Consider the following 14127-nt stretch of genomic DNA (forward strand, 5'->3'; position numbering starts at 1 on the left):
TGGTTACAATAGGAAAAATAACTTACTCCTAATTATTGAGATAGAGTAGAGTGAGGAGGTGCCAGAATGGCCTGAAATGACCCGGGATGGCTTCTTGAAGATTGAGAGTTTTGAGCTGAATCGTGTGCAAATAGTGGATGTTGGCAAGTAGTCTGGGTGGATGAAATAGCCTGAAAAGAGCACAGGGTGGGCTGAAGCAAGTTGGGAAGCCAGTTGATTTGGCAGACACACTTGTCTCATACTTAGCAGTACTTTCTGAGGCCAGAAAGGATGGTCCCAGTTTTGAAATTAATACATGAAGTACAATGGTTAGGTTGCTTTATTTTATTTATTTATTTATTTATTTTTTTGGTTAGGTTGCTTTATGCACAGAGCTATGAAGAAAAGTACAGGCTGTGAAAAATCTAAGTATGGCAATTATTTAAGATAATATATTTAAAATTTTTTAAAAATACTACCAGGAATCAACTTTTAAAGATAATCTGTTCAAAATCACCCCCTATTTACATGCCTGTGTATTGACCAACTCAGGGGCAAAGCATGATTATATCATATTTCAAAAAGAGATAATATCTTCATTTTGGGGGACCTAAATACCTGTGAAAAAACAAGTAACAAAATAACCACTGTCATAATCTAGCCTATTTGCTCCCCAAATCAGTGCCACACAATTAAAATAACAGTAAACCTCAGTTAAACTCTATATTTTACTATAGAGATAAACCTTAAAATGTGTGTATAAGTGTGTGTGCGCATATGTGTGTGTAGTGAGATTATGAACAGAGATTGAACATAGAGGCATTTTAACAAAGGACAAAATATTTGGTATGATATGAAAATTAAGCTTATGATAGGAATATCTTTGGAACTGCATGAGCAGCGTACTGATTCTGTGAATTATATTTTATTCCTTCACCTATTCCCACGTGTAATACCTTATTCTCTTTGAATTTTCTTCTAATGCAGTTTAACCCTGGTTTTGAGAGTGTCCATTAGCTTAATTTCTTTTATTAATGTGAATTATTCTCCTAGCAAGTAAAGCTAGCTAATGTGTTTTTTTCTTTTATCATTTCATGCAAATGGTAAATAAGGAGAGAATATGATTTTTACTTTTGGTTTTCTCTCAAGTCTAAACAACAAAATCGGAGAATCTGTTTCTGAGATCTGGAATCTTGGCATTTGTTCATGCTATAGAATCAACACAGTTGATCAGTTGTGAGCCAGACCATCAGGCTGACTTAATTCTATGTTCATTGAATTAATTCTACTTTACTAACGTGACTAAAAACTAAATTTTATATCAATATAAATACTCATTAAACTGCAAATACCAACTTGTGCAAGCTGTTGAGAAAGGCTCATTTTTATTTATAAATAGATTTGGATAAGAATAGCATTAAAAGTGTTCTAATAGGGAAATGTTAGAATGATTAATGTGCAGTTGTTTGCATTTTTAATATTTCACTCATATATCAGATTAGTATTTGTGCATACTGTCAAACTTTATTCTGTCCTTGTCAAAACACTTATTACTGCTGACAGGTATAACATATCCACATTAATCCTTAATTCCTTGATTCAATTTTCTAATTGCTTTCCTGGCATGTGATGGTGGCCATTTAGTAATATATGATGTATTCATCATATGTATAATAATGTGCTTTAAAAATTAGATGTGTCATTTAAAGTACCTGAACAGGAAAAAATATTACTAAAGATTGGAAATTTCAAATTTCACTGTACTTAGAGTAAGTGTTAGATATTGTTATGTCACACATTCTGAAGGTTGTCCATAAATCATAGTCACAGAATGTTAAAGAGATCCTAAAATCATCCAGCCTACTTTTTCATTTTCCACTTGGGAAAATTGGACTCAGTAATAAGCCCAGGATCACACAACTAGATACTGGCAGAACTGGTTCTAGAACTCAAGTGTTCTGAGCCCTGCTCAGAAATGGGGCAGATACACACATATAATTTTTATATATGATAGCTTAAGTTGATTCCTCCTATTAATAGTCAAGCTGAGAGAATGAGAAACTTCTTGACTTCCTGAGCTATATTTTTTAACAGTATCATACAGAGGCGAAGAGTCAAGATACTATAATTAAACAGACCTGGGTTCCAATCCTGAACCTGCCACTCTCTAGCTGTGTCACCCTGAGAATATTATCTGACTTCTCTGAATTTCAATTCATTCATCTGTATAAAGTAGGAAATAAGACAATAATCAAACATAGTGCTTAGCACAGCTCTTGGCTCCTAGTAAGTACTCAGTAAACGTTAGCTAATATTCTTTTTCAGTGTTTTATTTTATCCCTTGAATATTTCATAATTTGGATAGAAACTGAGTCACACCCACCAGTTATCTCACCGTGTGAAGATTCCATGTATTCTTTCATTTACTAATTCACTTACCATGTGTGAAAATGCATTCCATTAGATGCTGTGTGTGTGCCGAGTCACTCAGTCATGTCCAATTCTTTGCGACCCCATGGACTGTAGCCTGCCAGGCTCCTCTGTCCATGTGATTTCCCAGGCAAGAATACTGGAGTGGGTGGCCACTTCCTACTCCAAGGAATCTTCCTGACCCAGGGGTCTAACCTACATCTCCTGCATTGGCAGGTGGATTCTTTACAACTGTGCCATGGGGAACCCTCCCCCTAGCCCCCACTCCACCACCACCACCCCATTGGATATTTTAGGTAAGGCAAAGAAGAGTCTAACTTGATATCTGCCTTGGAAGAGCAGGAATCTAATAGAGATATACAACATGTACATCAATACCTATACTTTTACTAAAAGATTGGGAAAAAATGTTATGATTATTATAAGATTATAAATCTTATTTATCTTATAAATCTTCTAAGATTGGGATCAATCTTTTACTATAAGATTGGGAAACAGCTATCCCCAAAAGGTAACACAGGCACTGTGCTTATGCTTTTCAAAGAGAGGAAGTGAGTGCAAGGTCAATAGACATGAATAAGAAGTTGGACCTGCCCTCAAGGAGCTTGTTCCAGTGGGAAGACAATACACTTGCCTAAGTGTCATTCGGAAAACGAAAAGGGCCATAACAATTAAAGAACTAAGGAGGGAGAGACTACAGACCTCAGACCAGAGGAAACTTCATGCATGAGTTGTCTCTGAGGGATGTATAATTTTAGGAAAGTTAGAGATCTATAGGAAGGATCTCCTGGACAGTAGGAATGTTATGAATGAAGAAGGAACAGATTCTGGAAACCCCGGGTGTGAATATTAAAGAGTAAGCACTTACATTGACTAAAATATGGTGCTTGTGCAGAATAAAAGATGAAATTTGGTGAGTGGGTAGACACAAGAGCCTGGTAACTCTGAAGTGACATCTTGAATTCCATTTTACAAAGTAGTGGCTCTCAGCCCATTTTAACACGTAGACTATTTTTTTGGCAGCAAAATTTTTGAGGGTGAATGTTTTAAATATATCTTGTACTTTCCAGTTCACTGCAATGCCCATCACTTTTAACTGTCTTATTCTACACATTAAGACAGTCTTCTTACCTATTACAGGCAGTGTGCATAATGGTTAGGCATACAAGGTCGGAAGATAGACTACATTTTTCCAAATCCTGGCTTGTTCACTGTTAGGTCTGCAACCTTAGTTATGTTATGTAAACTCTTTCAGCTTCAGTGTCACAATTTATCAAATGGGAATAGCCCCTACCTCTTGGGGTAGGATTAAACCCATGTAAACATTTGGCATAGCATAAGGTATATTGTAAGCACTTAATAAATGTGAGCTGTTCCTTGAAGTAATTTGAGTTGGCAAGCCCTGCTTTGGCAGTATTGAAAGTTTTGTTTTTGTTTTCTTTTTTTTTTTTTTAATGAAGTATAGTTGATTTACAGTGCTTCAGGTGTACACGAAATTGATTCAGTTATGTATGCGTGCATGCTCAATCACGTCTGACTCTTTGCAAGCCCATGGACTGCAGTCCGCCAGGTTCCTCTGTCCATGGGATTTTCCAGGCAAGAATACTGGAGTGGGTAGCCACTTCCTACTCCATCAGTTACATATAATTCTCTCAAAACCTCAGCTTCTGGGGTTAGTTTCCAGTGATGGGCTTCAGTGTGATTTCTATAAGTCACCACTTCCCCCTTCACTCACTCTTTGAGAAGCAGACACTGCAGGAAGGAGCAAGCAGCTAGCTTTTGCCCACTCAAGTCTTCTTAAACGCCCAGGGGTTCTTGTAGCAGCAGTTTTCCAGGACAGACCCCAGGTTCCCAAGATGGTTTCTATTTCAGAATATGTTACTGGAAGTTTTAAGAACTGTAATCTTGAAAATCCTCATGATTTCAGAAGCTTCCCTGGTAACTTGCTGGTCTTTGATAGCTCAAAAATGGAAAGAGTTTTAGAATTGCTCCAAAAAAAAAGCAAGAACTTGAAGATATGAGTGCAGTAGTTTCAGAAATAACTGCTGTGAACAAAACAAGTCTTTTGTAAAAAGCTCCACGTGCTTAATAAACAAGGACTGCTAATTACATAACTGTCAGTGATGTTTTCTGGCACGGTCTAACGCCTGGTTCTTCCAGTACAACAAATATGAAAATGCCTAGAAGTAAATCACAGTTGCTGGGCACTGTGGGCAAACAAACTCATGCCTTATCTCTTTCAAAGGCAGCCATGGAAAATGTATGATAAATTGCACAGTTCAGTGAACATGTTATGTCATTGTGAAGTGATTTTGATTCATGTCTATGCATTTATTGCTAAACAACTGACAAACCTCAAGGTATTAGAAATATCATTCAGGGGGTTTTGCTATTTTCTGTTGCAAAACTCAAGTGCTATAACATGTTTTTCTTTTTTGCTTAAAATACTTTATTGAAAGTATTACATGCCACAGAGTCTTTGGAAATAATTTTTTTAATTATATGAATTCCTGCCAGACGTGTCAAGGAGCTGTGCTAGTCACTAATATTTTAAACATAATGAATAATTCATATTTTTGCTAATATCCTTTTATGAAAATTTTATAGCTAAAAATAAAGAAAGTTGTAAGCCAGTTTGATTTTAAAATAGGATTATAATCTCCTTTCATATAGCCTATCAATATAATGAAATTTCTGAATGTTTTCTGTGCAATAGCAGTAAAATTAAGAGTGAGAGAATTATTTTAAGGAAGAGTCCACAAAAGTGGCCTCTTTGCAAATAATTTCTTTCCCATGGTCAAGATATTTTATTACACTGTCTTTTATCTGTTTCTGACTCTGAAGTTTTAAAGTATTAAATAATTAAGCCATTTTCTATTTGAAATTTATCATTTTTTTTCACTAATTTTTCTCTCAGTTGGTGCTTTTGGCCTTGGCGTCTGATGTTTAAAACCTTTTCTTCTAGTGCTTAAAGCAGCAGAAATGTAGCCTGACAACACATAATATGCACAAGGCATATTGTAAGCACTTAATAAATGTTAGCTATTTATCAGCTGATGTACTCTTAAATTGTTTCTTCTTTTGATAAATCTAGTAAACCAGGAAGCACTGTTTCTCAACTGGTTGTGTGTGTGTGTGTGTGTGTGTGTGTGTGTGTGTTATAATTGTGAAATCGTTCTTAGTTTTATAATCAAGGGTTTTAGCGTGGCTTTGGATATTTCGAGTAGTAGGGCTATTGAGTGCTTAGGGCTCCCCTGGTGGCTCAGATGGTAAAGAATCCACCTGTGATGTGGGAGACCCGAATTCGATCCCTGGATCAGGAATATCCCCTGGAGGAGGGAATGGCAACCCACTCCAGTATTCTTACTTGTGGAATTCCCTGGAGAGAGCCTGGCAGGCTACAGTCCATGAGGTTGCAAAGAGGTGGACACGACAGATTGACTAACACTTTCACTTTTTTCACTTTCATAGAGTGCTTAAGAACAAAATAGCAAAGAAAACCTTGCCTGATGGAAGAAATGATGAATTATTTCTTAGGTATATTAAAAGGGACTTGAGTATTTCTAATTTATCACCGTCATTTAAACATGAGTTCATTCTATCTTCTCTTAGTATATTTTAACCAATTGACCTTTACATATACTTTGCATTTATTAAATTAGGATAAATTTCAGGAGCCTAGAAACATGGTTCAAAACATTCATAGTATTTTTCTGTTATTCTTGGAATATGACAAGCCTATTCTATAAATATTTGCATCATCGAAGAATATCTATGTACTTATGCTGATTTTGGCTTAACATTTTCAAAAATAAGTCTGTTAAATTAAATGTAAGCTTTAAAGGGGAAAACCATAGACCATGTAACTTGATACAGGTATTGCAACATGGCTTACAGCATTTTCTTGGAAGATTTTTATGCCCTTTTCTTCTATTACCATGGCCACTTTCACCTTTATATCAAAAATCCCCAAAATGTATCTATATGAGGATAATTTTAAAACACGAGATTTATATCACTATAAAGGAGAAATCCTTTATAACCACATAAAGCCGTTGTCACCAGAAATTTCAGTCTAAGTTTTACATGAAAAGGGACATATTTTATCTTTAATGCCTCGTTAAACTTTCTGGAACTGACAGTATTCTAAAATATTCTAGGTGGATGAATACATATGTCTGTATTTCTTCTGAGCAATTCAAATATCAGCTTAAAATAAAAGACTAAACGAGGTATTTGTTCTAAAAACTAAAGCAGTGGTATTTTTTCTTCTATTTAATTTTGCCTTCATGTATAGATGTTACTTTGATAAGTCAACCATGTCTTACCTGCACTTTTAAAGTGAAATAGCCAAGACTAAACAAATCATTTATTCTAAAAATTAAAGTAGGGGTATTTTTTCTTTTTTTCTTTTAATTAGTTGGAGGCTAATTACGTTACAATATTGTAATGGTTTTTGCCATACATTGATCTTCTATTTAATTTTGCCTTTATGAGTAGATGTTTCTTTGATAAGTCAAGCATGTCCCACCTGCACTTTTTGAGGGAAATAGCCAAAATCAGCATTCCTCAGGTAAAATGACATTTCTGTTGTTTCAGAGGTACATCGTATTTAAACTTAAATTCTGTGTGTGCTTTTGTTCACATGTGTGTGCATGGATTGTATGTGTTCAAACATGTGCACTTACACATGTGTTTATATGTATGTTTGTGGGTTCATGAATTTTCCTACATTCATAATGTGATAAACTGCATTGTGTTGCTAAGAACATTGACTCAGGAGGCAACCTGCCTGAGTTTAAATCTCACCCCTGCTACTTTCTGGCTGTGTAAATTTGAGCAAGTTTTTTAAATTTCTTGCTTCAAGTGTTCTCATCTTATCCAGTTGTAAGATTTAAATAAATTAATATATAGAGAGCACTTCGAACACCTAATCCATAGTAAGTACTTAATAAAGTACTAACATCACATGTGATCATTTTCCTGTGTTCATTTATCTTATTTCTAAAGTTATAGCATATTAAAAAGCAGAGACATTACTTTGCCAACAAAGGTCCATCTAGTCAAAGCTATGGTTTTTCTAATAGTCATGTATGGATGTGAGAGCTGGACTGTAAAGAAAGCTGAGCACCAAAGAATTTATGCTTTTGAACTTTGGTATTGGAGAAGACTCTTGAGAGTCCCTTGGACTGCGAGGAGATCCAACCAGTCCATCCTAAAGGAAATCAGTCCTGAATACTCATTGGAAGGACTGATGCTGAAGCTGAAACTCCAATACTTCGGCCACCTGATGCAAAGAACTGACTTATTGGAAAAGACCCTGATGTTGGGAAAGATTGAAGGCAGGAGGAGAAGGGGACAACAGGGGATGAGATGGTTGGATGGCATCACTGACTCAATGGACATTAGTTTGAGTAAATTCCAGGAGTTGGTGATGGACAGGGAGGCCTGGCATGCTGCAGTCCATGGGGTTGCAAAGACTGAGCGACTGAACTGAGCTGAAAGTTATATTAGTTAATAGAAATGCATTGGTGGGGACCTCCCTGGTGGTCTAGTGGTTTACAATCCACCTGCCAATACAGGGAACATGAATTCCATCCCTGGTTCAGGAAGATTCCACTTACCATGGGGCAACACTGAGCCAGTGCCCTAGAGCTGGTGCTCTGCAATCAGAAGCCACCACAATGAGAAGCCCTTACTCTACAACTAGAGTAGCCCCCACTTGCCAGAACTAGAGGAAGCCCATGAGCAGCAATGAAGACCCAGGGTAGCCCAAATTACAGTTAATTAATTAATTTAAAAATCTATTGATGGGTGATTATTACATATGTATTTCACTGAAATGATATTAAAGATGTGTCTTGCTCTGTGTCAATTATGTCTGAATAAAACTGGGAAAACATTTTTAAAGATGTATTTTGGATTGTGATAATTTGATTAGATAAACTATTTTGTCATTGGTGAGAAGAAGCAATTGTGAAAAAGCAACAGAAGTTATACAACTTTGTGGCTCACAGACTACATATCAAATATCAGATATATTGAAATACATTTATTTATTCAGATGTAAGCCTGTTGACATCTACAGTGTACCAGGATTTAGTGTTAAATGACACAAGGTTCTGTGTGATCCAGCAATCCTGCTCCTTAATATTTACCCACAGGAGTTGAGAATTTATGTCCACACAAAAGCTTGTTCATGGATGTTTTTGGCAGCTTTATTCAGCATTGCCAAAGTTTGGAAGCAATGACAACATCCTTCAGGAATTGAATAGATAAATAAAGTATAATACATCAAGACAATGGAATATTATGGAACACTAAACATTGAAAAGACACAAACATTAAATGTGTATTTTTAAGTGAAATAAGTGAATGTGAAAGAGCTAAATACTGTATGATTTCAACTATATGATATGACATTTTGGAAAATGCAAACCTATGGAGACAATAAAAAGATCAGTAATTTCCTGGAGCTGCAGGCAGAGCATGAAGGATTTTAAGGGCAGTTAAACTACTCTTTGGGCTTCCCTGGTGATTCAGCAGTAAAGAATCTGCCTGCAATGCAGGAGTCACGGAAGACACAGGTTTGATCCCTGAGTTGGGAAGATTCTCTGGAGGAGGGCATGGCACCCCACTCAAGCAAGTATTATTACCTGATGCATTCCATGGACAGAGGAGCCTAATGGGCTACAGTCCATGGGATCGCAAAGAGCCAGACAAGACTGAAGTGACTGAGCACACAAAACTATTCTATATGATACTGTAGTGATGAATACATGTTATCATATGTCTGTCCAAGCCCTCCAAGAGTGAACTCTAATCTCAACTGTGGACTCTGGTTGCTAGAGATGTGTCATTCTAGGTTCATCAGTTTTTACAAATGTGCTACTCTAGTGGGGGTGTTAATAATCAGGGAATAATCAGGGAGGCTGTGCTTGGGGGCAGTGGGTTTATGGAAAATATCTATAGCTTCCTCTTAATTTTCTGTAAACCTCACTTCACTAAAAAATAAACTCTGTTAGAGAAAAAAAGATGAAAATAGAGCAAAGCGATGGGTCCTTTTCAAAAATTACAAAACACATGCTAATATGTCCCAAGAAAAATGTTTTCTAAATGTAAATGATCACTACTACCAAAAAAAAAAATAGTACTACAATAAAATACTCAATTGAACTATTAAAAATTGAAAGGGTGTCTCTTCAACTACTAGGAATGTACATTTTAGCTGCCTGAAGCATAAGAGAAAAGTATAATGTAACAGTATCATGTAAACAATGCAAATTTAGAATGGGTTTTCTTTTTCAGGGAGCACCCAAACCAATAGCCATTGAACCCTGTGCTGGGAACAGAGCTGCAGTTCTGACCGTATTTCTCTGTCTACCACGAGGGCCATCAGGTGCCCCTCCCCCTGGGCAGTCAGGTAAGATGAATGAGGCACCATCAACAGTTAAGCAGAACGTGTACATGGAACAGAAGAAATAAACAGTACTATCAGATAGCGCAATAAAGATATTTGCAAGGTTCTAATTCAGAGTATGGTTAAATTTTATTAGAATACAACTTCTATCCAAATATCTAGCTATCTGCCTTGCTATAAATTCATATTTGCCAGTTTTTCCCTTAGAAATGCATGTTGAATATATTTGTGTATTTGTATATAATATACACATGTACGTATGTATGTGCACACACACTTCAATTAGTCATTGTAATTACAATGAGTACTTTTGCTAGCAGGGCAAGCAAGTTCTCGACCATTTTGGGTAGCTACTTTTCTCCCAGTATGTGTGTCATATAGGTTGCCAAATTATAAATATGATTAGAAGCTTGCTTCATAAATATGGAATCTAATTAAGGAACTCACTTGCATGTTTGGAATGTTTTGTGGCATCAGAGGATAAGAGCTTGATGCCTCCATCCTGGAACATTTAAGATATGTTCTTGCTGTCAGCACCAGCCAGGTGCGGTTCATAGACCTGGAAACCCTCGCCTTTAGTTGAGCACAGCCAGTCTTTTCCTCTGATATTCCTTTTCCTGCATAAAAAGCATATTTTAAATTTGAAGTAACTCATGTATCCTCTTAGAGATCTTCTCATTGTTTTGACCATTGTCTATATTGTAAACATGCCCAATGTTGAGTATAACTTGTTACTGGATCATAAAGTGTGTCTGTTTCTCTCTTCGTACATATCCTCTTCTTTCTGATCACAGTTTCTAATTGTTCTTTCTCCCAATTGTTTTCTCTAAACAAGTCTTAGTGAAATGGATGCTTTTTGAGGGTAAGGGTGATTTCAAATCTATATTTCTCTTCAGTTTCCCTTAAGGGTAAAATAAAGTGCAAGAGATGTGGGCAGGTTCTCAGTAATGGAAATTGATGATGAACTCATCTCCCTGCTTATTTTTCTTTCCTTAACTCCCTAGTTTGCTCTGACCTTGCTCCTTACTTTCTCAGTTTGTACCCAACAAGATACAAAAATGAAAGCTACCTACTTTATAGCTTATACATTTTAAGATATTCATGTATTAGAATTTTTTTTGTATGGCAACAGTGGATCTCCATCACCTCCAAACTTGTCAGTTATGGTACCTGATGATGTCTTATAGGAATTTCTACCCACAGTTCATTTGTAGTTGTTTTATTCAATGAAATAAACCTTCTCATATGTTGAGTTGAGTGCCTTTCTCCTTTCAGAACCACCAAGGTAAATGGGATACAGTAAATAGAATAGCTTGGCATTGGTCAGATAAGATGGATAATTATAGGTAGTGTGCCCAGCTAATGGAAGTATTGTTTCAAGGATGGGATGATGTCCAAAACAAACACTTCACTAATGAAAACAAGTCTATGAGATATACACCAAGGTTCTTCTAGATCCTTGACAAGATGATGTACTGACAGGCAGAGTGAAGGCAACTGCCAATACTCTGTCCCTTTAACCTTTGAAATCTTTTTGACTGATTTGAAAAAGCCACACAGCAATGGGGACCATTACCTCAGCTGTGTTATATTACAGAAGCATTACAGTTACTAATGGTAATGCTGTATTAGATGCGTGTAGTGTTGTACTCTTTACAAAGTATTTTCCTACTTTTCACAGTTGATCCTTATGACAAGCGTGAGCCATAGGTATTATACAACTCACTTTATAAATGAAAAGAATTTATGTATATAAGTCTCTGTATTCCTATACTTAAAGGAATAATTAGAAAGTATTAGAGTATGGAGCAAAACAGCAACAAAAATACTTATTGCTCACATTCCAGGTAATTTTCTCCTGTGATCTATAGCAGAGAGCTTCTTTTTCTGTAATCTACGGCCCATGTCCTCACAAAGCCAAACATTTGGAGGAGTACTGAAAACGTCTACAGGGTTAATAAAAGTAGACAAAACCTTGAGTTAATTTACCACACTGTTTACAGTGACTATACATCGAACTATGTTGAATATCTGTGTGCACAATTGAGGATGAGTTTGTTCTTCCTTTAAAAAAAAAAAACTAATAATTTTTTTAGCTAACTCTACAGGAGTAGGAAAACTCATTGATTCTACTCCTTCAAAATAAAATGTGATCTTCTGTCTGCAGTCTATTTTGAAATGCATAAAAGACATAATATTACTGATGGATGGATAGTAGGATGAGCAGATGGACAGATATAAAGCAAGTAAAGAAATGTTAATTGTAGAATCTAGGTGATGTGACTCCTGGAGTCCACTGTAAAATTCTTTCCACTGTTCTGTGTGTTTGAAATTTTTTATGGTAAGATATGGGAAACAATTATTTTTTTAAGAAAAACCCTTGACTTTCCAGGGGTAAAAATAACAGTGCCAGTAGAAATTTTGTATTATTCACATATGTGTTTTCTCTAATCAAGGCAAATGTTGACACCAGCATGCAAACTAAATGGCTTATGTTTTCCCTTTTCATCAAGATAATTTGGTGTGTACCTTGTCAATGAAAACTTATCATAGTATCATCCAGTATTAGAGAGGAAATGCATTCCATTGATAGTTTGGGCACCATATTGGTTCTTTAGAGGGAAATGTTGACATTGGTTATCTCATTGCTAATGTTTGGTTCATCTCATATCTTGACAGGAAGATAAAGATGTGTGCCTCTGCTTATCACAGTGTATAGAAAGCAGTTCATAAATATTTTTGATGATAATGATAGAAGACCTGGGAAACATGACCTTGAGCAACCAGTTCTATCTATGAGACTCAGTGAGCAATAATAAAATGAGCAGTTGGACTAGAATCCATTCATTGGTTCTCTAATTGTACCACCAGGAGTCTTAAGTTCTGAAGAGCCTTCTCTAGCATTGGTGCAGGGTTAGAGGTCAGAGGGAGTTACGAAGAAAGCGGAAGAGGAGCCTCATGGACAAACCCCATTCCCACTGTGTAAAAGACAGGGTGCCCAGAGTCTTCTCTTGGCTCTTAGGCTATTTATGTCTCCTAATGTGAACATATCTATTCAATGATGAATAAACATTAATTATTAGATTAAAAGTCCTCTTGCAGTGCTTTGTACAATTTTTAATTTTTTAATCAGGCCCTTTTCTGAAACATAGCTTCCTAAATGTCAAATGATGCTTTTCATAATGCACTCTTCATTACCATGAATAAAAGCATTTAAGAGAAGGATGAGTTTGAAGATATGGAGAAGGCGGAAGCATCCTGTGAGCATGCTGGCTTTCTCTCAGAGCCTGCATGTCAGCACTAACAAATAAATGATTCAGAAAAAAAAAGCAAGGGTTAGTTCTGGCCATCTCTTTTAAGTAGCAACTAGTGTTTTGTTTTGTTTTGTTTTTAATTCAAAACATGTCCTTGTCTTTGGACTTTATTCTCTTCCTACCAGCAAATATTCCAGTAATATTTAGCAAGTAATAATTAGACATGGCCCTTTTAACATCTGTCTAAAATGCATGGAGTCCCTTCTGTGACTCTCTTCTTAACAGAGGTCAGAAGAGAAACTGCAGATTCATCCTTTATATTACTCCATTCAATAGTCTTCCCCCCACCCCCCCCCCCGGCCCCCATATAATGAATTTAGATGTTTATGAGCAGTTCTCCCTCTAAGTAGCTTAGAAGAAGAAAAACAAAAATTACTAAATAGGCTCTTTGGCACTCCTGGTGCTGGGCTAATTAGGTTCCCTGCTCCCTGGCTCTGTAATCCTGCTGCTTCATGCTTGTATTTCCTATGAACAACCCCTGCCAACCACGCCAGACTCGCTTGGGCCAAAGTAGGATTTCTGCTGTGGACATATGTACACAGCCACTTTCTCTTGACCTCAGAGTGGCTAAAAGGCTGACATCCCCGTGAAAGCAGGGCGTATCAAGTAACTCTGCTGCCTAGCACTAAACAACCAAGCATATCACCCGTCACCTTGGAGAGCAAGGTCCCCAAGCATTTTAGAGTCACATTAAGATGAAATGTGGACAAAGTAAATAGAGCTCTTCAAAAGCATAAATTTAAAATGATCATGATTGCTGTCACTTTGTGATGAAGATGATGGATTTCATAGTTTGTGGATTCTTACTAATATGAAGCAGATTAACTTTTATCACTGGATTAAAAATCTGGTGGCCCAAATGTCCACTGCCTGAAAGGAGTTAGGTGTTTATCTTAAACATAGAATTTTGCCCTGATCTGGCTTCGTGTTTGGCAAAACAAATAAAATGAAAGCTACTGGAAGTTCTAAGGTTTTGAAATTCTT

The 14127-nt window shown here is 36.5% G+C and overlaps 1 protein-coding gene across 1 annotated transcript in view; it reads left to right on the top strand.

The window, feature by feature from the left end:
* ATRNL1 (attractin like 1) overlaps positions 1-14127 on the top strand; it is a 751710-nt gene that overhangs the window by 614071 nt on the left and 123512 nt on the right. Inside the window, exon 28 of the mRNA XM_070470251.1 lies at positions 9718-9832. Coding sequence (XP_070326352.1) covers positions 9718-9832 — 115 coding nt within the window. The remainder of the gene's footprint in view (positions 1-9717; positions 9833-14127) is intronic.

This window comes from Odocoileus virginianus, chromosome 7 (genome assembly GCF_023699985.2).
Source record: "Odocoileus virginianus isolate 20LAN1187 ecotype Illinois chromosome 7, Ovbor_1.2, whole genome shotgun sequence".
In the NCBI taxonomy this organism is placed as follows: Eukaryota; Metazoa; Chordata; class Mammalia; order Artiodactyla; family Cervidae; genus Odocoileus; species Odocoileus virginianus.